The 27,337-nt window shown below is 39.8% G+C and overlaps 2 protein-coding genes across 2 annotated transcripts; both read right to left on the bottom strand.

Moving 5' to 3' along the window:
- Positions 1–1,598: 1,598 nt before the first annotated feature.
- ilf3a (interleukin enhancer binding factor 3a) lies at positions 1,599–12,670 on the bottom strand. Its single transcript, XM_010734623.3, has 20 exons — positions 12,542–12,670; positions 11,990–12,135; positions 11,698–11,809; positions 11,176–11,369; positions 10,694–10,868; positions 10,409–10,574; positions 7,660–7,751; positions 7,091–7,186; positions 6,894–7,005; positions 6,706–6,803; positions 6,518–6,626; positions 6,290–6,430; positions 4,818–5,008; positions 4,402–4,521; positions 4,108–4,239; positions 3,622–3,783; positions 3,331–3,457; positions 3,197–3,235; positions 2,301–2,630; positions 1,599–2,177 (listed from the first exon to the last, which is right to left on the bottom strand). Exons 2-20 carry the CDS (start codon positions 12,100–12,102, stop codon positions 2,068–2,070), a joined length of 2,619 nt encoding a protein of 872 aa, XP_010732925.3. The 5' UTR covers positions 12,103–12,135; positions 12,542–12,670; the 3' UTR covers positions 1,599–2,067.
- A 2,272-nt stretch (positions 12,671–14,942) lies between these two features.
- ptger1a (prostaglandin E receptor 1a (subtype EP1)) lies at positions 14,943–19,196 on the bottom strand. Its single transcript, XM_010734649.3, has 3 exons — positions 18,841–19,196; positions 16,863–17,773; positions 14,943–15,981 (listed from the first exon to the last, which is right to left on the bottom strand). The coding sequence occupies exons 2-3, from the start codon at positions 17,730–17,732 to the stop codon at positions 15,712–15,714; spliced, it is 1,140 nt and encodes a 379-aa protein (XP_010732951.3). The 5' UTR covers positions 17,733–17,773; positions 18,841–19,196; the 3' UTR covers positions 14,943–15,711.
- Positions 19,197–27,337: the final 8,141 nt, after the last annotated feature.

Here is a 27,337-nt window from a genome sequence, read left to right as displayed (position 1 = left end):
TAAAGCAAGATCTGAAGCGTCAGTATTCTCCCATCAGAAAGAAAACAATGTTGGCTGACCAGAAAAACAACTTGTGCAGGTGACAGCCTGCAGAGATAATAATAGCAGAACTCAAAGATAAAAAAAACACTCACAGCTGATAACTGGTGTGGTGTGCTCAGGATGACCTGACAGGACGCTCTCTGTCCTCGCAGCGCTCATCCTGCCCGCCTTTTATCAGCATTCCCAGAGGAGAGGCTGCAGGAGGACCAGCCACAGGACACGCCGCAGGGGCATGATTGTTGCTCACACCCTGACTCAGTCTTAGGACTAGGACCACATGTGATCGGAAATGGTTATTATAGCTGGTGTCCAGACTACACTTTTTCCACTTCCATGTTAATCACCGTTTCCCTTCTTTATTTTATTCATCTCCGTGCGTCTATCTTTTTAGATGCCTTTAGGAATAAGTTTATTTCAGTGGCCTAATGCTTAACACGATGTGCAATAAATGTCTCACAAAAGTCAGTCTTGTATTTTGTTTTCTGACTTTTGTGTTCTGCAATCCTCACTTTCTGTTTTCACATCTGTGATTTAACTGAAAACAGGACTCACTTCCCTCTTCTCACTTTGATGCAAACACAAACATGCTGAGCGCCAGCTATCGCCAAAAGACAAATACATGCAGGTGAAAGCATGTTGCAGTCACATGCAGTCCTGATTAAAGGGTCACTGCACCTATTTTGTCTTCAATTAAAAGTTCAATTAACATGTCTTGAGATCTACAGTAAATTTGAAATTCGAAAAGAATACCCTAATGACATGATCAGAATTATCTATGTAGCAAACCAGGTGTGTGGATGTTGAGAGATGGTTTTGTTCAGGCAAAGCTGCTAGCGAATGGCATCATGAGAAATGCAGGATCCAGTGTTTCTGGCACTTGATTGATACTGGGGAGTCAGGGTATCTCGGCCTTTGTTGCTTCGACCTTTAGCTCCCCCCCTTTTTCTTTTGCTTTGTTTCTTTTTAATATTGCATAACTTTTATGGAGGTGCAAAATTCAATCTGCGGTGTGCCCCCTTATGAAAGTAAATACCAATATTCATTCAGGTTTGCAGGCCAGAGTGTGGGTGCAATCATTTTTGCATATAATACATATTCTGACCCCAGAAATCAAGTGATGAAAACATTATGCATTTACATAAAACAACTGAAGTATTTTACCATTTTTATTATTCTAATTCTAATTAATTTCTTCTTGTGGAGTCCAGGATCTTTGCAACTACTGACCCTTTTCACAGGGGTCAATAAAGCTTCATCTCATCTTTGCTCTCAGCCACATAGCTGTACATACAGATGCTACACAGTGATACTGCATGCATGCTACGTACAGATACTGTGAGGCACCTGCATGCACTGCAAAAGCCATGCACATGAGGGAGCTCTTAAGTGTCACCAAACATTCCCAGTAACACTGATGTGAGGAATATCTTTGGTATTTTTAAGGGAAGTTCAAGCTGACCTGGTTTTTACAGCTTTAAAGACATAATTCATGATGACTCTAAAATCTCAGTCTTTGAAACTTTGTACTTTCAAACTGGTGAACAGAAACATTGGTCTAAAATAATAGTCATTTATTTTACAAGAAAGATTAGAGCATTTTATGTGACACAGAAATGAATAAATCTTCATAACTACAAGCAGCTTTAAGTCCAAACCATGACATACTGATACAGGACCAGTACATTCGATTAAAAAAACGCAACAACCACAGAAAGAAGACAAAATGATAAACCATGTATGTTTTTTTGTTTTTTTACAGTCATGTCAACATGGACATGATAAGTTATGCTGCAGTAAAAAGAAAACACGTAGACTTCAATCAAAAGATATGCCTGCATCTGTCACCTACAAGATCTAGGAAGTGAGGTGAAAACAAAAAGACAGCAAGTTTCAAGTTTCAGAGATGACACAAGCACTTTTTTTTCCTTTTCAGAAGTGGTTTCCCAGGATCATCATTGAGGGTGGACAGAGTCAGAGTCATAACATGGCATAGTGATGTGAGGAAGGCTGTACACGACGTGGCGATTAATAATTCATGTCACTGTATCCAGAGTATGAGCCCTGGTTTTGTCCTCCGAAGCCCTGGTACATGCCATACGTCTGCTGATTCCCCCAGGATGACTGGTTTCCCCAGCCTGTGGACGGAGATCAAACCAGGTGTTAGATCCTTTAATGTGATGCATCTTAAAACAGGATATTAAAACAGGCATAAATGCAACATTTTCAATTTGACTGCTACATCTTACAATCTCACTCACCATAACTATTATAAACTTGTCCACCCGTTACCGAACTAGGGTAAGCCGTGCTGTACATTGAGTAGTCTCCTCCCTGGCTCTCATTCTGACTTTGGGTCAGCATCTTCTTCTTCTCATCTCCATACCCGTAGCTGTACGGGCTCTCCTGGTCGGCAGGAGGAGGCATCGACTGATAGCTTTCTGTTTTTGTGGTTGTGGAGTCGGAGCTGGGGACGGGAGGGGAGGAGTAGGTGTTGCTCTCCGGGTAAAAGGTGCCATATCCGATGTTGCTGCCTGATACGGTGGAGGCAACGCCTTTAGCGCTGGCTGCATTATTACCATAGAGTTTATCTAGAAGACAGTTGAAATGAGCAGCATCACTGATATGTGAAATCACTTAAACAAAAAACAAAACAAAAAACTGTAACAACCAAAACGAGAAAAACAAAAACATGCTTGGTACAATCTAATGAACATAAGTCAATCAAGACAAACCTGAGGGGTGAGACAGGCAACAAAACAATCTTGGATTTTACTACACGATGAATACTGATCTGGTCAGTTACAGCACTCTGTGGTCTCTTATTTCTGTATAGCAGAAGGCTGCTATGAATAATAGACTGCTGCTCTGATCATAATCTCCACTGATTTTGGGAGGATGCAAGAAAATCATTTGAAAATTCATATTTTGTTTCAAATTATTGATTTATTTAGAAAGGAGGTGTGTAATAAGTGGGACATGGGATATAGTTGGGTTAGGAATACAATGTGTATTTTATAAGTAAAGCTTATTACTTTGGAAATTCATTTTTATTTTCCTTTTACAGAAAAACAGAAAAATTATCCCCTTTTTGTGTTATTCAGCTGTAAAACCACAACAAAACACCACAACAAGTCTGCACAGAGTGAATACTTACGGTAGCCTGTGCCAGTGCTGCTCTCATAACTGTAGTTGGCTTTTAAAAAGAAAAACAAGAAATGACTTTTTAGTTGATTTCCTCAAGGTTGCATCAAGTTCAAGTCGACATCTAAAGAGTATAAAATGCCTTACTCTTGTTGTAGCTGGGTCCTGAAGGAAACGGTTTGCCCCGCCCCCTGCCTCGACCTCTGTTGGGACCCCAGCCACGAGATCCGGAGTCTGAAGGAATGCCACGGATAGTGCCGAACCCTGGGATGTGCTGTTGGATGGGAAATTTAAAAGCTGTACCAACATGTATCTCAATTATACAGTGTACATTGTAATAGAAATAAGTACTCTGACTGTTTTGGGGCTTCAAAGTCAACAGTATTAAACTAGATGAATCATAAATCATCATATCTGATTATCGAGTACATAAATTACCATGTCGGTGTATGTGACCTTCTTCTTTGAAGGATTTCTGTTAGCGTTTGACACTCCGTTGTCATCTGGGAAGAGCTTTTCCAGAGCAGCGAGGGCAGCGAAGGCCTTTGCTTCCTTTTTATTGGAGCCTCTCCCTTTAAACTTCTGCCCATCAACCTCCACCTGAGAGACAGATAAGAAGATGAAACATTAATGTTTTAAAACCTTTTTTATCACCTCTTCTATCACTGTGTTTATTCGTATTTGATTCAACACCTTAGAGACAGGAAAGTAAGAAGCTTTAATACTAATGTGAAAATCTGTAGAGGACTCTACAATGATCTATTTCACTGGGATAAACATGTCAATGTCCATCAAGGCTGTAAAAAAACCCTGCAAAAACCACCATCAAAGTTAGTATTTTCATTTTTAGTAAACAATGAAGAACCTGGCAGAAACGTCCAGATTATATTTTAGTGTTATCTGCCTATGATATTGCTGACTCACCTCCATGACAAAGCACTTTTCATGTGATCCCCCCGTCTCTGCAGACAGCTCGTACTTCAGGCTGCGGCGCTTCTCGTTCAGCTCCATCACTGGGTTCTTGCCATGTTTCGTCAAGATAGGACCCTGACCACTCTGTTCATAGCAAGTGGACAAACAACGGCTATTAAATACACGTGACGATATACATTTTACTCCAGAATATCTCACCTATCACAAATGTTGAGACGGCTTTACTGTGTGCAAGTTTTTAAAAATAAACTTCTAAAGACACAATCTCCAGGTGGAGGTACATACGTCTTCTGATGTAGTCGAGGCCGTGGAGGAAGCTTTCACTGACTCCAGGGATCCTTCAGTGTCACCACCGGACTCTGTTTTAGATTCTGATCCTGTTGGAAGGCCGAGATCCTGCAGGACCTGTGAATGACAGAAACTTATTCACATGCCCAGTGTGGACTGTCATGGTTAAGAAAAACTGTCAACAAATGTTAAAAGTTTGAAACAAGATCACTCTCATGTGTAGTCAGGATAGTGAACAAATATCTAATTATAAAAAGGAAATAACTAGATGTCTTAAATCTGGGGTTTGTTTTTTTGTATGTGACATATTTTGAAGCCAATCAGTAACCTGCAACAGGATTTCAGACCAACACTGAAGTCAAACATGTTCATCATGAAGGCAACTTGTATAGATAGATATATAAAGGTCTTGCCTTGGTGGCTACATTAAGCTTGGCGGCTCGTTTGGAGGGCCCCGTTGCCTCGTAGGTCTTTCCGTTTAAGTCCACAGCCATTGTGAAAACCGGTTCGTGGACTGGACCAGTCTGAGATGTAAGTCGGTACTCCAGGCCAGGTCTGTACTGGTTCAGACGCATCACTGCATTCATACTAAAATCATCTGTGACTACAAGAGGAGAAGGAACAGTGTATAAGCTGCATTTATTCAATAGCAGTATCTGTGTGACCCACCTCAGTACATAAACATGATTCTCTTCCCTCTCTCGGACGGCAAAGTTGACAGTACGTCCTCAATTCTTGGCTGATAAGATGGACTCGCTGTATTCTTTATTGTTGTAGACATTACTGAAAACGGCTAACGTGGTTCCTTAAGTTCCTTGTATTACCAAAGTATTTAATTTTTGTTAGGCATATTTTACACGCAGTGTCCGTCTTGTCCAGTTCATGCTTTCCAAAAAGTTCATAAAATCCAAAATGTGCACCCTAAAAAGATGTCCACTTTCAAGATCTCTTCCTCCGTCCCCAATGTAATGTTAACCTGACGTCTGCCCACAATTCAATGCAAGAGAGCAACATTGCAATGTAACTTTACAACTTTATTGTCCAACCAAGGCTTGAAAAATGTATGCTGGTAGGCTCTAATTTTGTGTGATTATGTTCTGTCACTGCATCGATGCGGAGTCTTCCACGTCCACATCACGATGCATGCTTTCCACACTAATATTTGTCAGTGTTTCTTTCCCTTGAATAATTTTTACTTCTTGTGCACATTTACAGAACAGTTTGGAATTAATACACCAGGTTTCTATTAGCAGAGTCAAAAATATTCCTGATTTGGTTCAATGAAAAACAACACATAAGGCCAGTGTCACAAAGGCACAATGATGTCATTAGCCTCTAATATTTTTTGGATTCTTACAGTAAAGAAGCATTTCCACTGTTGACACATACGTTACAACTTTTCACATACATTAAAACTGTTCTTTGTCCATCTACCTTTAATACTTGGAGACTACAACAATTTGGGGGTGTTTTTTCAACAAAAGCATAATTAACAAAGACATTGTGTTGCCAATTTATTAGGTACAAGTTGTTAGATTGCATTAAATCTAGCTAAGTGCACATGATAAACTGGCACCTCAGTGTATTTAAATAGTGCAAAAATGTCACAATTAAATTGGATCAAAATATAAAGTACTACTAGTCAAATTAAATTAGTGTTAACTGTCTTTTAAATAATCCAAGTTGAACTGAATATACAACTGTATATATTGTGTTTATGTATTTAGCAGCTCTACAGTGTCAGGTTCATGTTCATGTCATGGTATTGAAGGGAAGGATTTCATTTTCATAAAACATTTTACAGTCGTCTGTCAGGTCACATATCCACAGTTAAAGTGGTTCATGAAAGAGTAAAAAGGCTCAGCCGATGATGTTCATTACTAACATGATTTCCTCTGAAAGCGCTTCTGGAACTTGAGAGACTTCCTCTGTTTGCTGTTGAGTTGAGGCTCATCGTCTCCTTCCTCCATCTCTGTGTACGGTCTCTTAGCTGGCAGGTTGAAGTGTCCAGCAGGTGGTATCTGAGCTGCATGACACAACAGAAACAAGCCTGAGAACAGACTGTTTCATGGACGTGATCAGAAAAGGAGAGAAGACACAGATCATTATGTACCTGTGCCATCTTTGCAGCTGGCTCCCAGTGATTTCCGTGGTTTTACCGGTTTGAAGTCCATCCCCAACACCTTGTGCATCTGTCCAAATGCACACAGCCTCAAGGCAAACTAAGAAAACAAAAATGTTAGGCATTTCTAGGATTCAAAAATATAAGGTTGCTTGCATGTATTAGCAGCCTCATCTTACCTGAGCACTCTGTGTGATGTCTTCACGTTGCTGCAGAGTCAGGGTACCAGTGGCATCAACCGCTTCCTTCTCACACGGATCTTTAATTCCAGGGCCGTCTTTGCACAAACACGGTTAAATTAGCATATTATTGTTAATGCCAGTGTGTAGACATTCATGTTGATTTGACAATTCAATAAAAAGTTCACCTTCCAAGAGCATTCCAGATGCAACACACTCCAACACCCTGCGCAATGACTCGCCTGCTCCCATTGGCCTCTCGGAAGTACCAATAGCTTTCTCTACCAGCAGCTCGAGAGGCTGTGAGGTGATGAAAGCAGAGTATTGACATAAAGTCGTGTAGCTGCTGCGTACAAGACTACATCTTAGCGAGCGGTTTCCTCACCCATCCTGAGAGCGGCGTCCAAGTAGGAATACGGTTACACAAGTCTCTCATGATCCGGATCACGACGACAGCAGAGCTCAGGTCGTTGACTTTGGCCTGGAGACACAAACAAAAAGCCTGTTCAGTGAGAGGAGCTGCTGCCTCTGACGTGGCCTCAACGGCGTGCTGTCTGAGGCTCCACAAAACGACCTCGAAATCAAAGCACAGAAAGGTCAGAACAACTGAGCTGAGACTAAAACATGTTATTACACATTTCTGTCCACATGCTGTTCGTTGTGGGTAACAGTAGTGGAGTTGATCTTGAGCTCAGTCTGACAGAGGGCATGATAAATCAGATTATATGCTGGTGTCGATACCAATGATTTCTCCAAATGCATCATTGGTATGGATCAGCAGATCACTCTTAGTGAGTCAATAAATAAAACCCTTAAACTTCCGTCATTTCAAAGATTAAAGACTACAACGACAACAACTGAGAGCACAGTTAAAATGTCTCTAAATGGAGAGAAAATAATAAGAGACCATTCAAAGAAACAACCTTACGTACAAATAAGGACGTGAATGCAAACCTGGAACCACTTGGCGTGGCGGAGAGACGCCAAGGCAGATAGGCATTTCTGCCTGTCCAGAACGTCCGGCGGATCGTTGACTGTTCGCGTTTCTATTGACGAGGTGGGGTAAGAAGAAAAGGTACAGTTTGACCAAGGGGGTCGGCTCTGTCTTGCAGCTCAGGGAGTAGCAGCTTTCCCCAAACCAGCAGCAGCAGGGAAAGGGGGTCCCAAGTACCTAATGTGTAAATCTTTGGTCCCAACAAGCATAATAATAGGTCACCTGTCACAGATCCCAGCTGACTTTTCCACAGCATGTGAAAGTATAAAGACTGTCATAAAGACACAGTAGCATTTACAACATTGCGTAACATGTTGTCAATGTATGCACTGAGTAAACAGTAAATACCCCCTTCCCACAGCCCCTCGGCTTGGGTTTGCTGCTTTGCCCCCCTCCTGAGACAGTGTGTCCAGTTGGTCAAAGGTCCAGCGTTCCTAAAAATCTTGACAAACTAAAAAGGCAGTCAGTTGTAAATCACAAGCATTTAAGTAATCTTCACGTCTGCCCCCACACTGCAGCAAAACTGATGGAGTCCCTGATCCCAAAGTGGCGTAAACAGGCTTCTTCACGGAAGACTGGAAACACAAAGGGCCATACCAGCTTTGTGCTAGTTTTAGCAAATTTTCTACACTATACATACAATTCAACTCATCTATCTTCAACTAGTTTTAGGTTTCTGCAAGTTGGAACGGATTAAAAACAGATGGCCATTAGTAAAGAATGCCTGCAAAAGATCTGCACCATTATTATAATCACAGTAATATTTAACTAAAATTATCTGGAATATCTTTCATTATTTAAATGTATTCAAGCACAATTTTGTGGTGCTTTCTTGAATATATCAGATATAATCGTGCTTCTAACGCCTACACACTCCATGCCACAAAAATTTAATTATAGTTCAATAAACTTTTGTGGCATGAAGTGAGCGTGCAGGCGTCATTTTTTTTTTTCAATGATGCTTCCTTGAGTATTTCCATTTGACGCTACTTTAACAACTCAGAGGGAAATGTCATACTTTTTACTACGTTTATCTGTTAACTTTAGTCGAGAAATTCCTTTTTTAAGCCTTAAAACCATGTGACCTGTTACAAAACAAGAGTGTCTAGTTGGTGATCTTAGTCATGACTAAGACAAAATTGTACTTTTTTTCTTCTAAACTTATTTTTAATTATTGTTTAAAAAGGCACAAAGAGGACAAAACCCTCCAATATTTCACAAAAAGCAAACATCAGAGAAAAGTCCAAGAACCGAAAAGAAGTTTGTGTTGCTTGAGGTTTTTCTTGTGACCCTTTAAAAAGAGGACAGACCCTTGGGTTGGGGTCCGCTGGACTAAACTAGTTAACTGTATTCAAAGCAGTTAAAAATAGCTCCAAATCGAGCAGCTACAACAGTAAAACTCTGCTTTCATCAGCATTTATGAGTACGAGTACTTGAATACATGTTTAGGAAGAAAGATTTGATGACATTCACTTCTAATAGAGTGACTGTAGTATTGATTCTTTTCGTTAAGTGAAAAATCTGAGTACTAGCTCATTAAACTTCTGTGACATGGAGTGAATGTGTAGGCGTCAATGTTTTTCACTGACTAACAGAGAACACAGTCAGTGGTAGGAGCTCATAGAGCTTCTCTCTGTTAGTTTGTTTACTTTCCATTCTGTTTAATAAAAGGATGGAAAATAAAGCGTCTTGAGCTAAAAATCTTCAGTCAGTTAACAAACTTGTTAGGTCAGTCGTTAACAGGACAATAAAATTCAGAGTTTGTATCATCAACTGTAGACTTTAGAGGTCTACCCTTGCTTTTTGTGGAACACCACTAATGACAAACACTTTACCTGTGAACAGCAAGTACTTGATTTAATGCACCAGAGGAAGCCCTTCAAACACAGACTGTCAGTACTGCAATCGATCGAGTCTGAATGATGGTTGAAGCTAAAATTATGATCACATCATTACGGCGTTTAAACTGTGCAGTGTAGTAAATGAACTAAAACTGCACTGAGATCAGTATGGTTCTCTGTGTCCCTCTGACCTTTAGACGACCTCAGTGAAACTTTACACTCACTGTAAATACAGCTCGTGCTGATGAACACAGAAGCTCCACAAACACTTCTCTAACCAACACATTCACCGACAAACACACAGTGATTTAGCAGTTTCTTCTGTTTTTGCTGTCTATCTGAATTTAAATTATTAAAGAGGAGCCACAGAAATGTCCTCACTGCTGATCAGTTTTGCTGCAGCTGGTGCCAAATGTACATGTTCAGCATCAAGTACATGCAAATGCGCGCTTTAAATTGCTATTCTTGAAAAGCCTTCACTTTAAACATGAAAACAATTCAATAAGAATAAACAAAGTGGTTTTTTTTGTTTTGTTTTTTTGTATGACTGACATTGTTATCAACAACATGTGCAGAATGTATCAGCGACTACAGAGGAAGTGTAGGGCTGGCAAGCGCCAGTTTGTCACAAGATGACGACAGGACTCTCGAGCGAGTGAAGAGCCAACATTCATTGGTTGTTCACTGGCACCAGTCGGACACAGTCACTGTACGAGCTCCACTGAGGTTGAATGAGTTGAAGATGGCGTGTGGCGTTTCAATTCAGAATTATAGATCAGTGGAGGAGTACAGTGTCTGTGCACTGAGAACACACAGATCAGGCCCGAGGCAGCTGATGTCTATTTGGAGGCCGGACCAACATACGCACCTTCTTCTTCGTCTTCCTCTTCTTCAGTTTTACTCTCTTGATTCGTCCTGACAAGCGGTGATGTCAGGTGGATAGTGAGAGTCAGGACCAACTCCTTGCTGCTTGTCACAACAATGGCTGCATCCCCTGGGCACTGGGTTACTGTGTAAGTCTCAGCTGAACTTTCCTATTTAAAAAGGAAGCAAAGAGTCTTAAAGTCTGAGAAACTAAAATAACCAGGAGAATTATAAAAACAAAACAAAACAAAAAAAAACCAAAAACAAAACTGTAGGTACTCTGTCCTACCTCCAGCTGGGCAGACAGCTTTTCAGCCACTTGTTGAAGCAGGGTGATGGTGGGCTTGTTGGCGCAGAGCAGCACAAGCTCCAGGTCCTTGTCTCCTTTCAGCAGCAGTCCTTTGGCCACCAAGCCGACCCTCATCACCCCACGCAGGACACGATCTTGGGAATCGCTACTTGCACTGTGAGGAAAAAAAAAAAAAGAGTTAAAAGATTTTTAAAGCCACCTGACATACATCCTTTTAGCATTAAAGACTGCCACAGACTACAGTTGCAATGGTACAAGATTTTATTATTATGATAACTGTCTCATTACAGTTACACAATTATTATTATCAGTTACAATGACCCTTAAACAAACACGTTTGCGTGAAATTGAACAAATTCTGTCCTACATTTGATCTTATTAAGTCTAATAGTGTAGTATTCCATAGATACCACGGTGAAATGCTGCAACTCTACCAGGAACCACTTGGTTGTCTCGCTTACCTCCCTGCCTCTTCACTTCCTTTGTCGTCCTTCGGAGTATCCATCTGGTCAGACACGGTTTTGAGGGCACACTCCACGTGGGTGACAATTGTCTGCACTGCCTCGAGCTCCTCTGGTGAGGGATAGACCTCAGAGTGTTTGGCCATCACGTGGCGATCGTACGGCCCCGTATGCACCTGGGGGGCTGCAGCATCCTTAATTGGGGAATCACAACAACACGGTGTTATTTTTAATTATTATTTATTTCTTATCCAGTGTGCTACTTCAATGTATTCCAGTCATATAGCAATGTCACATAAAATGTAACTTAAAAGTAGAACTGGGAAGTATAATATTAGTAGTAATAGTTAGGAAGTGCGTGATTTAAAAAAAAAAAAAAAAAAGAAATGGAAAAAGAAATATTCCCATGCACCAGAAGAGGAAGAGCAATCTTATAAAAGAAACTAAACAGCGGTGGAAACATTAGACGCTCAGCCTTTGTGCGGAGAAGCGGATTGAATGACTCAGATTCGAAACAAGAACCTCATGATGCCGTTTATCCTCGATCTCCTCGATGGCAGCGATGTAGTCATGGTATTGTCTCAGCTCCTCCTCATAGCACAGGCAGTCATACCAGTAACGCAGCTCCTCGTACCTGAGAGGAGGAAACAACAACAACAACAACAACATGAGGACAGACAGCTCAGACAAAACAATGCCTTTTCATTGACAGTCTGTAGGGTTTGTTATTGTGTTTGTTTTTTTCAGTATTTTTGCACTATTGATGTTGTATTATTGTTTTATTCTCACATGCTGTGTGTGTGTGTGTGTGTACCTGTCAAAATCATGCGGGAGGAGGCGGTGGCCCTGCTGGATGAGGCTGTCCCAGTACAGCAGCTCCTCGTACGCCTGGTGCTCGGTCCACATTGGCGCTGCAGCGGCCGCCATGCTGTCACGACTCCCAGAGCGAAGCTGTCTCCTCTTTGAGGAGGAGGAGGAGAGGAAAACAACATTATGTGGTCAGCTTGCACCTGACAGACAGACAGACAGACAGCCGGATGAGTGAGAGCAGTGACACGCAAATGTCATGCATGCATGTTGTGCTGGCAACAGTTTGCCAGCGTTACGCAGGGATAGTTGCTCAGCAGGTTGACGAGGACGCAAATCTTTTGTAGTTTATTTCAGCGCACCCCGACTGAACACGGCGGACACGCAGCTCCCATCATGTGTCGGACGGAGGTACTGCGATACACTGACAGCTAGTCAGCTAATGTTTATAGCATTGCCGCCCACTCCGTGATAGCGAGCCGCGCTAGCTGACGCCGAGCAGCTCGCCTGCCGCGTCTTGTTGGAGGTGTTCACCTGTGTGCGTGCAGGTAGCGCTTACCTTTGTGTGTCGGTGAGTGAATGAACAGGTGCAGACCGTTTCGCGTTAGCGCTGAGACCTTTTTGTTGCCGTCAACCAGCGAAGGGTCGCTCAAGATGACTTCTTCGTTGGTTTTAATTGGCGTGCCACCAACCGCGAACCGACGTCACGGCGTATGCCGCCACCTGCCGGGCCGGAGTGTAACGTCACAGAGAAAGTTAGATTAGGTTATACTTTATTTATCCCACAACGGGGAAACTCTCTTGTTACAGCAGCAGAAAGGGTGTAATATACACCGTAGAAGTACAATAGAGAATAAACATAAAAATAGAAAAGGCAAAAGAACAACAAGTATCCTGTAGCATATACAGTGAATAAGAAAACCAATAAACAAACAACAGACAAGTGTACAGATGTGCAAGGATGAGTGCTGAAGGTGAAAGTGGCAAGATATGAATAATATTGCAAAGGCAGTGTCATGATATAATAATATTACAAATGGCAGGTGGCGTGATGTTGTAGTCACCCATATATTTTAAAGAGCAAACTCAAGACTTATCTTTTTAATTTGGTTTTTACTTGAAATATATCTATCTCTCATTTTTCTGTTTATATATTTTAATCTGTTAAACCATTTTCACTTTCACTTTTTATTATTTATCCATTTTTAACCTGCCTCTGCTGTTTCTTTTTGGAAGATGATGAATGATCATTATTTTTCCTACTATCTTTTTGTCTTAAACTTAACCTAGATAAATACACAATGGAGCCTTTGCAGTCTGGCTCAGAGGCTATGGATGACTAGCGTGACCAGATCAGTGCTGCAACTCATTTCTCTTTTAAACTTTTTTAAAAGTTGATTCCATTTATGTTTCATTTTTATTTTCATTTTACTCTTTTTGTGTAGTTTTATAACTTTTAGTTTATTGTTGTTGTTTGTAATTGTGGTTTCTTTCAAATGTGATCTGCTTTATTGTAAAGTGCTTTGTAACTGTATTGTAAAAGGATCCAAAATAATAACATTTAATATCATTATTCTTATTATAAAATGACATCTTCTTCCCTACATTTACCTCTGTTACTTCTCACTCTGACAGACTTTTGCATTTTGTAATAATTTCTACCCTTTGCGTCATTATTCCAGATTTCCTTCCAAGATTATTCACATTCTGACCCCCCAAAACAGTTTTCTAACACATCAAGGGCATTTTTGTTTAATGCACTTTTAGCAACTTTATTTGTCTATTATTTATATAAAGGTGAACATCTATTCCTCATTGCTGTAGATTCAATAGATCACATAAACCTCAATTAAAAAATCATAACAAACTGTTTGTCTTGATTTTATACTTTGTTTTGCATCTGAACATATCACTAATTTAACTGGATAACCTCCTCAATCTTTCAATGTAAAAACAGCCACAGTTACTTTTTTAGATTTATATTTCGAGAAGAAAGAAAAAATATAATAATCCTGTGACCTTTCACAACAAATCAGTGTGTACTTTACTCTCCCATTAATCATGTTATAACCCTCGGGTTCATTTTGCAGCCATTTTGGTAACCCTAACCCTAAACTAGTAGCTGTATGTAGAGAAGCCCTAAAACTAGTTTGGATTTGAACCCTGGGCTGCTGTGGCAAGGACTGAGCCTTCATACATGGGGCGGTTGCTCTACCAACTGAGCTAAATGACACCCCTGGTTTTACAGTTTTATACTTCTCATGTTGCAAACACAAGAAAGTGGCCCATCTTGATAACGCTGTCTGTTTCCAGCTAGTTGTAATTTGGCAGAAAGAATTTCAGGCCTGTGAAATAAGAAGGAAAAAATGTTGCAGCTGCAGACCACATGAATGTGGTTGGAAAGATATGATGCAGGGGAGGAAACAGATAAAATAGGAAGCTGGTATTTCATTGATGCACAGCTCCTTGTCTAAAGTTTACTCACACCACAGCCAGACTACCTGTCTACTGACACGTTGTCACATAAGAAATCTGCACACTGAATCAAGCCTGAATCAGAAGATTTTCTCAACAATCTTCTTCAGTGTTTTATTATCTGCATGACCTTTGTGGACAATCCTTTTCTGTTTGTCATCGTTGTCATCTCTGGAAAGTAAAATCCAGAATGACTTGCAGGAAATCCCTGCTGCAGAGTAAATTCTTAACAACACACTCATGCACAACCCAAAGTTCAGATTTTTATCATTAATTCTTAGGCAAGCAGACTGTGGTGAGATAGTATTAAAATGCAAACTGTCTGTTGTAAATTGACTCTGAAACTGATCAAATCAATACTACCAATGTTTACAACTCACACTGCAAAGTGCTGTTTAGCCAGCAGAATTATTATATATTCTAATGAGTAATGCAACAGGCCTTTGTGCTAACCAGAGAGAAGAAACAAATGTAAAACTTCAGAATAAGGTCACATTGCATTGTTTTATTTACATTCACTTTAAAGTTCTATACATATCCTCAGTAAATTGAGGGTAAAATTCAAGTATTAACTTACATTATTTCACTTAAAGCCATGTATAAACAAAGCATATTTAAACTTTAAACATTCACAAACTCCACAGTATCTGAATATTAACATTCCTTTATGAAATACATTCAGCAGAATAATTAACATACTAAATACTTCTGGTTTTACTCTGGTGCTCCCTCTGATGGTTATCCTGCTACAGCTCATTTCTTCCACATTTGTCTCACGTTAGCGTCATTGTGCAATTTAGTGTTTTTTTATTTTCAAAGCTGGTGAAAATGAGGCTGAGAAGTAAAACCAGCCCTGCACATCTCAGGACAGAGCATGTTACTGCAGTCATATATCATGGACATGAGTTTCTCGAGTATGATAATAAGGAATGTTCACTTATTCTAAGTAAACAGTAGAACATTTATGATATTTTGTGCAAAATCATAGCATTAGCTAGCTTCCATTTTAAAGGTCAGACAATGAACTCTATGAAAAAGATTTTTTGATTGAATCTGTTAAACATTTCTAAAGAGGACCAGCCGAAAAATGTCAAGTCTACTGTGACCACCACCACAACCACTAAGTGGTTCCTCCCATGTGCTTTCTATGTGGGTCTCTCTTTTAAAACATCTTTGTACACAGAGTCCTTGGTATGTTCATTGACCTGCTGGCAAAGTACATCCACAAAGTCCTGTTTCAGTCTTTCCATCAGCTCAAACTTGGCTGACTTGTTTCTTTTCAGAGCTGTGGAAGGAGGTGGGCTCCCAGCGGGCTAACATATTACCCCTAAGGCCTGCCTGACACTTAGCGATGAGGTAGATCTTGCGGAGGACAGTGCGGCGAAGCAGGATGTAGACCCAGGGGTCGAGGATCTGGTTCCACGTGGCCAGCCTCACACCCATCACCATCAGAGTTTTATAGCTGGACAGGTCCTCTCCAATAGAGCCTGAGTAGGAGCGGATCACAGACATCAGGCCGAAGATCTGCAGGCATGAAACATGAGATTGCAATTATTACATAATGATTGGTACACTAATATTGTTTTTACATTATTATTAGATTAAATATCCATGTTTAAACCATATCAGGAAGGACTAATTGATTGCATGATGCAGGACTGAAACACGTTAGAATAAGCTTTTCAAACTTTCCACATCTGAACTGAAAAAAGGTCCGGAACAGCTCTTTCTGTTATTTAAATGTGTATAAATGAGTGATGAATGGTTGCAATAAAATGTCTCCACTGCCTGGTATTACTTGATTAAAATGTGGTTTTGATACTAAGTAATAACATGAAAGAATTATCAATATTGATACCAGTGCTTCGTATTATTAACAGCTGTATGTGATGGGGAGCAGTGTGCCATGTGATTACTTAATCACAGTTTAAAGGATAACAAACGTCCGTTGTGTGAATTCTCTGGACTAATGAGGTGATCGCTGCATACAAACACCCACACGCAACAGCTGGAGAGGCAGCTGTTGTAACAACAGAGAGGCAAAGAGTGCAACACTAAGAAGAGTGTTCACGTGTCCAGAAGATGATCTAATGTGAGATAGATCAAGTTCTTTGGAACTGATCGTACTGATGCTAGAACTGATACTCAGAAGAAGACTTGGTAGCAGTGCTGCAGTTATTGATCTGTCCACCCCTATTTGAAGGAGCATGCAGCAGAATCTGAAATCAATGTTTGTTAGAAGACCCTCTCTTCCTGTTGATCGAGTTAAACCGCTGAAGATCAGCCGACTCACAATATTGTATTTAACTTATTCTTTCAGAGTTTTCCACAAGTTTCGGCAGTAAAATACTTCAAGTGCCACACAGGTGTTTTCACCCACCCTGGTTGTATTTCCTCATACTCACCAGCAGAGGGCTCCAGCAGATACAGGAGGTGACCATGATGCCGACCAGCTGCACCACCATTTCTATGTCATGGGACCTGGCTGAGTGATGGGAGCCAGGCTTCCTCCTGAGCCGAGCAAGCACCAGCGTCCATCCACTAATGGTGTTACATACCAGCGCTATGGCTAGAGAGGTCAATCCTAGTCCAGAGAACAACACCACAAACGCCACATCCACCTTCTCAGTGTCATTAAGCACTTTAATGAAACACCAGGTCCCTGGGACCTGATAGGTATAAGAGCCCAGCTGAAAGCATGGCAGCAGGGCCACAAACAGAGCTGCCAACCAGATGACAGACAGGCAGATCTTTGTACGAGTTTTGGTGACCAGGGATGAGTGTAGCAACGGCTTGGTGACTCCCAGGCAGCGTTCAGCAGCCATGGCACATCCCATGAAGAGTGGGCACAGACCAAAGAACACCATGCTGCCACCCAGAAACTGGCACATCCTGTCAGAAGAGTTGAAGTCCTCAGGGTGCACACCTCCAGAGAGGTAAAGTCGCAGGACCAGGGCGCCGGGGACTAAGTGGCCAATGAAATCTGTGGCCACCAGTGAAGCAGCAAACAGAAGGAATGTGGCTTTAGTGCGCCGCCGCTGGATGGAGTATGCATTGGCCAGGATGAAGAGGGCCACAATGTTGGAGATGATGCCCAGTGTCATAGACAATATGACAACAATGACCCCACTAGTGCTGGGCTGCACTGAGGTGAGGTTTCCCTGCTGCAACAGGCCTTCAACAGCCACACTGGCCTCCACCTTCCCCGTGCTGTCATTAGTGAAACGAGGGAGAAGGGTGGAGGCTGAAGAGTTGTAGTGGCTCAACGCTAACATAATTGAACCCTGAAGGTCATGGGGTCCATAGTTAAGGGAGGCTGCAAGAGAAAGAAGATACGATTTGTAGAAAGCTATTGAAATACTACACATTTACACATAGAAGTGAAAATTAAAGGAGAACCCTGAATAAATGAGTGAATAAACATTATGAATGTTGACGTTTTCAAGCAGGCCAAATGACATGAATCATACACTATGATCACAGTCCCCAGATCTCAACCAAAATGAACAATTATGGGAGATTTTGGAGCAACATGTTAGACAGCGCTCGTCACCACCAACATGAAAATACCAAATGAGGGAATATCTTCTGAAAGAATGGTGTTTATCGCTCCACACTCCTTTGACAAAGAGCGCTGAAGCTGGCAGAGCAAACCAACAAGATGCTAAGAAATTTTATGCTGTTTTCTAATGTCCGTGTTTCTTTTAGGTCTGAATGGTTCTGACTAGTTTACATGATAAACTCTGATCAGGACTGTTGTCCCAGTAACAAAACAAAATATAAAACAAACCAGTGCTCAGCAATATAGTATATTGTTTTGGCATTTTTCATTATGCAGGATTTTTTTAATATCAGGAATTCCTGTTGTAGCTTTTGTTGTCTAAACTGATCTTACAAGGCATTTACTAAAAGTTCTTCCAGTAAGAGTTCTGAATGATTTATGAAATATATATATTGAATTCTATCTAAATTCTCATTATTATCTATATAATTAAAGTATTTACAATGTTTACAATGTTGTAACTCAGCTAGCAGCTTCTGTATCTTGCAGATCATGTTATATGTAGCTCAGATCAGAATAAGGTCACAATCTATCTATCTATCTATCTATCTATCTATCTATCTATCTATCTATCTATATGTACCCATTACCATACAATGTAGACAAAATACTACTAAATTTGCACAAGGTGTGAATACGTTTACAGAATATTGTGGAACTTTGCTGTAAGTATAAACCTGAAAACTATGATCACAGTAGGTCTAATAAAACAAATCAGTGTCAGCACATTTAATGTTAAATGTTATTATTATTATGTTTGTAGGGTAAGTCTGCTTTATTCTTATTTTTATGATTAGATTTCAAATGAAGAAATGACTCACCACAACATAGCTCAGATGTCTCTCTCAGTCCAGTTGAGCAGCCCAAAGAAAAAAGAAAAATGTTCTCCTTGTCAAACCGATGTCCAGAGAAGCTCCACAGACAGACTCTATGAAACAATCTCAGCAAAGTGCACAAGCAAATGAAAAAATGTCTTTTTCTTCAGATCAGAATTCATGTTTCCCTTTGATAAATTCCAAAGCATCGATGATCTTAGCGAAACGTTTCCCATGTCTGACTCCGTCTAAGTGTTTCATGGTTGTGAAGGATCCCCACTGACTTGCGAATACCGACTCTCGGTTTTATAGCGCGTCCTCAGTCCGTGTGGGCGTCTGTCTGTGCTGCTGTTCGCCCCGACCCAAGTTCACGTTCTCTCCACTCCGTGTTTACGTTAACTGTACAGACACTCATCTCACTTTAATGTTGTTACTCACTTCATGTGTGTCACCTAAACTTGAAATGAATGAATTATCTCAAATAGGCCTAAATTTACATTTCTGCAGATATTACAACTAAAACTGTGTCACCTTTTAAACATGTTTAATGTGTAGGCACTGCTCACAAAGTTAAGACTGGATTTGACTTGTCAAGGTTTTGTTGTGTGCAGCCTGGATCGATGTGAACAGATTGTGTTTCATAGCTTAACATTTTTTCTGCTGTTTAATGCGCAACTCTATGCTGAAAATAACCTCGGAGGTATCAACTAACCAAAAAGATTCAGCAGGACTACATGATGGATCTGCTGTTTATCAGTCTACTCTAAGAGGGGGTTTCATTTCTCTGAATAAATGTCCTCATCACAAAGGAGGCCTAGTATTTAGAGTTTAATATAAATATTAGAAGTGATTATGTGTGGTGAAATATTTATTTTGTATTTCTATTTTGGATCCAAATATCTAGGTGTTTTTGGAAACTCGTAGGAAAAGTACAGAAAACTCATATTCATCCTCATGAGAGATCCAGATGTTCCTCAAGGTCTGTGATGATAGCCCTGAGGGTTTTTCCAGCTGCATTAAGGAAAACATGTCAGTTTTTCTTGTTGATTGGCACAGAGAGGGAAAACCATAGATGTCTGATTGTGGTCCTCTAGCTACATACTGGGGACAGGTGGTCATGTTTGTTTTAATTTTACAAGGACCTGGCTGCCCAGCTGGACACATACTTAAACAGGTTGTGGTTTGGAAACACGGTAAGAGAAACATCTCAAATTGGTTGTTGATTCACAGAGCAGAGGTGGGCACTGACACATAAATTGGTTTGTTGGTTTTAAAGATGGAAACCTGGAGGAAATGTTGTAATGGTTGGTAACAGTGTCTAATATGTCCATGAAGTAACAACTGTATTTTGAGGATACACTGTAGGATGTGACTCAGTGTAACAGGGAAACATGGTTCATTTGTAAGGAGAGAGCTGTCAGTTTAAAGAGAGGTTTAAGGGGTGAAAAATACACATATTGCAGATTTTTAGGTAATATGTGTATTACCTAAAAATTACCTCCCGATTGGGAGGTGGAAGAGACAGGACTCCCCAGGAGCCACCACTATCTGTCTCCACATATAGCTCTTCAGAAACCTCTGGGTGACATAACGTGATATTTATACTGTCTTTGGTATAATGTTTACCTTGCTCACCATTGTTTAACAAGTTAACCTCTGCTGAATAGCACTAAACACAAAGTATAACTGCGGTTCATTGGAAAGTCACAGATCTTGATGATGACATTAGATGAAAAGTTAATTAATTGCCAAAGTTATTAAAATTCTTTTCGTGGAACATGAACCTTTGTTCCAAATTTCACAGCAATCAATTCAATAGTTGTCAAAATATTTCATTTAGAAATGTCAACCTAACCTATCACCAAAGTAATTAGGATTCAGCCTATGGGCACTATAAATGTCTGGATAATTTTTTCCATCTCAACAGTTGTAGAATTTCACTCAAAACCCAAACTTTGCTGCATGTCTTTCTTCCCTCATTTTACTGGCGCCTGTCTAATGAAGGCATAAAATGCCCCAAAATACTGTTAAAAAGTTGGGGGGTCATCAAAATAACCAGTATTCATCCTCTGGGGACTAAGAATGCCTACGTTTCAAGGCAATCCATCCAATAGTTATAGAGATATTATAGTCAGGAGTGGACTTACAAACCAAATGACTGTCCATTGACATTCCCAGAAAAAAATGTTGAAAGGAACCTGTGTCCAAACTAATTTCGCTTGTATTTCCTATAGATATTACAATAAATGGTCGAAAACAGACACAGAACATTCAGTTCTGAGGCGAAGGCTGTTTATTTCAAAGCCCACAGATGGAATTCAGACAGACATGAGCATTTGGGAAGTTGGTGCTGAATTAGTGCTTTCTATTATATTGGCTTCATACATCTTATTAGAACATCAGTATAAGCATGTTTCAGTGTGTGCTGATCTTGGATTTAAGAGCCAACAATTTCTGTCTGATTGTCTTCCATTCCTGGTGCCCATTTATACTCTAAGTGCAACAATCAAGCGTTTGGCTGCCATGTGTGTTTTTCCTCCAGCTCTGAAAGAAGACCCTGTTGCCCCCATTTTCCTCATCAATTACTCTTACAAATGGTGCCATTTGGCCTCTGCAGACCATTGACTCTTCCAATACTAAGTCTGGAGTTTATGGGTATGAGGCTCCTTCTACACCCTTTCCCTTTCTGCTGACCACAAAGAGAAGAGAAAAACCTCTGGCTGCATACCTGGTGATAGACTCTGAACGTGAGGAGCTCTTCAGATTCAAAAAGTTTGGAGTAAGATCTCTATCTTTTCTTGAAGTTTGAAATGTAATGTTGAAGGAAACTCAGTGAGTCTTCTTGGTGCATGTGCACTCAAGTCTTCCATCTTGGCTTCACGACTCAAAATTGTCCCACTAAACTGTACAATGGTTCCTTGCATCGTCCATTTGGCCAAGAACTGCCTGTATGCCAGAGAGATTGAGTATTTCTTACCATTTGAGGAGCTTTGAAGCTGAAAGGAGTTTGATTTTCCAGTAACATTTTTTATTACAGCAATGACATTCAATTCAATGACACAGTTGCAATCTGCTAGTTTCAATAAAATAATGGGGCATCATGTAAATCCTTTCAGAGTACAGTAACCAAGGGGTCATGGGCTTCTGCATTCCTCATTGACATTTTAAGGAGATGCTGGTTATTATGAGTGGAAGGCCACATGCTATCTGCCTGGGCGCCTCAGAAACATCTGGCTAGAAGTGAAACAGTGGAATGTTTGCCTGAGAATATTCAGCCGAGGAGACAAACCGGCTGTCAAAGAATAGAAACAAGTTCAGCTACTTTTCTCTGATGAAACACACACTCCTCGTAGTGCAAATTGTTTAAAAAAATGCTGTCTGTTTGGCTGGAACTCAAAGGTCATTTTCTAATATTTGGTTACTGTTTTGCCTACTGCATGTCTCAAAGTATGCAAAGTTTGCCCTATGCCAAGAGATATAACAAAATTGGAAATTTGAGTATAAATCCACTAATACTCACAGTGGTCAACCATTATAGGCAACACCAAAATAAAGGTTTTTCCTGTTTCTAGCAGTGATAACATTAAAAAGTGCTCATGTTAATCTGTCTTCTATAGTAAGATGAAGTATATCCAGTGACGTGATGCACATTTAACATTTTCTGCCAATCCACTTGATTAACTGACTAATGACTTCAGTTGTATTTGTTTATACTGTTAGGTAGTTTCATTCATAACAAGACATCATACTTTGTACAAGTCACACCTTTCAGATATCAGAATTAGGCAGGCTGTGTCTGACAATCTGTAACTTTCTGAAACCGACCCATGACATTTACATCCACTTCACAAAATAATTGGCCAAGTGTATGCAGAGAGTATGCAGCATGTGGCGTTCATTCTACTCTGACATTGTATGAGACGCGGAAACAAGAAATACTTTATCAATGGCTGCCAGATATCTCTTTCTATTGATCACAGCAATATAATAGCAGGAAAGAGTAAGAATCATTCTTCGGTTATTTACGTCTCTCTGTTTATAGCTGCGATCAGATATTGTTACAGTCATACAATAGGTAAATGGAGAATTCACATGGTTCAGTTTTCACAAACGTTGGACACATTCCTCACAACAAGTCAATGTAATTTTTTTTCTGTTATCAATACTCAGCTGTCAAATGAGACATGTGAGGTCAAATTAATACATTTCTTACTGGATGACGTCTGGATTATAAATCTATCACCATGTTGGGTCTACTGCATGTCCTTGAAGTATTTTAAACTAATGACAGGTTGGTCAAGGAGACTGTTGTGCACAGTAAAATATATGTGTGTGTGCGGTGGTGTTTGTCGTTCTGAAACGCTCTCAGGCCACAATGCAAGCTTCTGAATTCCCTTCTTTATCTTTATTTAGAAAATGGTTTGACCCTCTACCCAGTAAAGTAAAACAGGACCGCAAAAAACAATGACTTAACGAGACATCAGCATTATCTGCAGCATTATCTGCCTCCAGAGCAGAAAACATTGATAAAAGGCTTCCTGTAATGGAGCAGTATGTCACAGTAAGTGACACTGGAAAGCCAACAAAGTGAGCCTGATTCGTAAAAAATGGTATGTGGGACATAGGAAGTTGGAGGGAGCGAAGCACTCCAGTTTGTATAGCAAAACAAAGTGGTGTCATGAAATGTATAGAATAAAAGGGAGAAAAAAACATTACAATGACTTACAGCTTGGCTATCCAAGCAAACACATGCACAAGTACAAGGGTGCATCTCTACTGTTTGGCTTGTGTTAGACATTTATTTTCTCCTTCATTCATGCAAACTATACTACTACACTATAATTAGACAACAGTCAGACACTCATTTAAAGCAAAGATCAAACATCAGCCTGTTAAAAAAAAGGTGTAATATTTTATGCACAGAACAATCTGAGCTTTCTGGATTCTACTTTTGGGAAATGTTCCCCTAAATCACAGGAAGAACACTGTGACTGTTTTCCAAAAGACAGAAAAGACGTTGTAACTTATTTAATTTTGACAGTTAACCTACAATCCAATATCATGACGATATTCAGCCATTTCCAAAGTCTGCAGGTGCCAGGAAAAAAAATCCAGTACTGTTTCTCAACAGAATTCAGAAAAGTAAAATTTTCAAGACTTCTTTCCTTCGTGTTGTCTTTGCAAATAGTAAAACCGTAACATTTCTGTGGCTCATGTCTCATAAAACAGTAAAACCAGTGACAGTTTTCCATATCAGTGTTTAATGGTCTATATCAGATCAAATTCTCCCTGCACTGCCTGGGCCAAAATAAATCCATGTTTCGATAATATCTAAATAAATCTATAAGGGACTCTGGCTGTCTCCAGCGGTGTTGGCTTGAGCTATGGTTTAATTTGGATGGTTATTTGCCTCGACATGGCATTAAAATGCATGAATGGCAATGAAAAACATCAGTTCTAGGCTGAAGGATATTATATTTTTCTGCTGTTTGATAAATGTGGACTAGGACTTTTAAATGAAAGATGAGTAAAGACACATACAGATACATTTGCCAGTTTAGCAGAGAAATAAGCAGAAACTTTGCAGGGAGACTCAACTTATCTGAAAACGATCTGAACAATGACAGCACCCACAATCATACCACAATGGTTGTGCTTTGCTGATGCCGGCAGTAATAAAACTGAAGGGCTCGCCTCTGTGCAGTGATTAACGAGAGGTCCTGTCAGTGTGAATAAAAGAGGGAAAGTGGTAATTAGAGCGCTTCTGCAGCAGAGCAAGATTTAAGAACCACAGCCTGCTCATCAAATCAGCAGGGATGTTATTAATAGTAAATGGTGATACGAGCTCTAAGCCACCTATCAACCCACACAAACAAGCGAGTACTCTTTCACATGTGCAGTCACACATTAAACTTTTACCTAAAACCACCAACTAGTGCTTCAAATGCCCCCAGAAACAATGAGTTAATCTGCTAATGCTGATCCAATTTTATTCTTGTCTTCCATTTAATACTATTTGTAACAGCATTATTTACTCAGTACAAGATAATGCTGCAATTGAATTGAATTCGGATCAAATCAAACTCTTTTTTGGAGCACATAATGCAGTAAATCACTACAGAAATGGGATGTTCTCTGACTTTTTTTTTGTATTTTAAAGCATTAAAGTTAAAGTTTTATATTTTTGGAAATACACTTATTCGCTTTATTGCTGAGTGTTAGATGCGAAAATCTCTCTTGTCTGTACAGTAGATGTGAAGCTACGGCTAGAAAACTCTTAGCTTAGCATAAAGACTGGAAGTGGGGAACACAATTAGGCTTCAGCACCTCCAACAACACATTATGTCTTTGCCTAATATGTACAAAAAGCATAACTTCTAGAAGTTGCCTGGCAACTGCTCAGAGCCAAGAAATAATCTGTAAAATGGTGAATTGTCATTTTTATCCTTTATGTTTTGTTTGGATAAATAAATAAATAATATAATAATATATATCTAAATAACAAACTAAATAAAATAAATAAATTTGTTACCTTCAGACAGAACTAGGCTAGCTTGTTCCTCCAGTTTTCAGTCTGTTTGCTAGGCTAAGCTAAGCTAAACTGACCACGTACTGGCTTTAGCTTCATATTTAACATACAGACATGAGTGGTATCAATATTCTTGTCTAATTCTCAGCAAAAAGTGAAGCTTATCTAAAAAATATCTAAATATGTTAAAATACTACTTTAAATCCCAATTTACTTTTTCTAATTTGCTCAGTGAAGCTTGTTATACCAGTTTGTGTTATTGAAGGCACAAAGGTACAACACAGACTAGCACATGATAACCAAACCACGTGGTGATGAACGTCGTCAGGAAATGACACAAGTACATGAAACAAGTACTAAATGCTGGATTGTATTAAACAGAGCAAACATGTTATCAGATTTTTTGGTCAAAATGAAAAAAATCAAACCCTGGGAAATATGTGAGCAAACTGATAATCATCATTTTCACCCTCATTAAGTTCAGAGAAATACTGTGGCCTTTTCCACCACACATTTTTCTCTTGTAGGCTATTTAGCTGTTGTTCTTTGATACTCTAATGGAAATCCTCTCTGATTATACAGCAAAACAGATAGAGTTTATATTGGTAACCATGTGTGACGGTTCCCTGGGTAATTTGGTTTCTTTCTTATATACACATTTCTATTACCATAAATCTTTGTCACAGGATAGATTGATTTTAATGGAAAGTCCCCATTTAACTTGACAAGTTTGGAAACATGTAGATGGTTATTGATCAGGTAGCAATTAACTTTAGAGATTGAGGGAACAAAGACCACAATTATATGTCAATGTTACTCCTTTAAACTGCTCTGCACACTACGAGATGCACAGTACCAACAATAACATGAGCAGTTATAGCTGTGGGTTGGTTGCAACTTCCTTCCTCCATTTCATTTCCATTTCATCATCAGTCTCACAGACATGATGAAATGTCAGTGGCAGTACACTGCGGCTTGAGGGTTAAAATCAATGGGATGTGGACTTAAGTGTTTTTGTAGTAGCTCTCATCATAGATCAAAATGTGCCTTGCTCACACGGAGTACAGAATTCAAACACTAACCATTAAAAATCTTAAAAATGTTAATGTGGCCTTTTGGGATTTGCCTCATTAGGATAAGGTTTGTGAAAGAAGCTGGACACTGGCCCTGTGTTTGTCTTTAGCCTGAACGGTTAAGCAGGGATGAGTGTACGGGAGTGTGTGACGTATTCAGTGTAGGCCGCGCAGTGCAGCTGTGTGACGCTCCGAGAGAAAGTGTTGGCAGATATGAAATTCTGCAGCCGTTTACGACTCTAAACTTACTCAGCAAAGTTCTCCCCAAGGTACATACTGTGCTGCGATGACACAGGGAACATGCCAGCTCACTTATTGTGGTAATACTACTGATAGTAATCCTGCTGTGTTTAGCTTCAGTCTGACCCTCATTACTCTGCTCACAGAATGATGGAATGGTTTGGCCAAGTTTGTGAACACATACAAGAAATTTGACACAAATAGTGTAGATATACAAGAACAAAAACAACAAAGCTGAAAAACATACACTTAACTATTATGTACATACAAATATATATATATGCATGATGATGATGTTGTTTATATAAATAGAAATGTGTGAGAGAGTTTCAATCATTCACTATGTGTTTACACATGAGATATGGATGTTTCACAGAAGGAGTTAGAGTTGTTTACAAGTTGTCAAATGTGTTGCACAATATTACACCCTAATAAAATGCAGTGTATGGTGGTGGTAATTTTATGGTGTGTTACTGGGCCTTAAGTTTGGTGTGTGGTAATTTGATTAAGCACAAGTTAATTTAAGAACATGCAAGAGGGAAACACAAAACAGAAGTTATGAAGGTCTTACAACTGGAAACATATTTTCACATAATCAAATGACCACAAACCACTTCACACACATCAACCTGGAGGTTTGGGGCCTCTGAGGTTTTAGGCC

The sequence above is a fragment of the Larimichthys crocea genome, chromosome X (assembly GCF_000972845.2).
Source record: "Larimichthys crocea isolate SSNF chromosome X, L_crocea_2.0, whole genome shotgun sequence".
In the NCBI taxonomy this organism is placed as follows: domain Eukaryota; kingdom Metazoa; phylum Chordata; class Actinopteri; family Sciaenidae; genus Larimichthys; species Larimichthys crocea.
Note: the sequence above shows the minus strand (reverse complement) of the source record. Positions and strands in the feature narration are given on the sequence as shown.

Coding starts and splice junctions, on each gene's coding strand:
- ptger1a (XM_010734649.3), bottom strand. CDS start 17,732: ATGTTAGCGTTGAGCCACTACAACTCTTCAGCCTCCACCCTTCTCCCT. Junction 15,982..16,862: donor TCTGCTGGAGCCCTCTGCTG/GTGAGTATGAGG, acceptor TCATGCCTGCAG/ATCTTCGGCCTGATGTCTGT.
- ilf3a (XM_010734623.3), bottom strand. CDS start 12,102: ATGGCGGCCGCTGCAGCGCCAATGTGGACCGAGCACCAGGCGTACGAG. Junction 6,431..6,517: donor CAGCTGCAAAGATGGCACAG/GTACATAATGAT, acceptor TGTGTCATGCAG/CTCAGATACCACCTGCTGGA. Junction 3,784..4,107: donor AAAAGTGCTTTGTCATGGAG/GTGAGTCAGCAA, acceptor TCTGTCTCTCAG/GTGGAGGTTGATGGGCAGAA.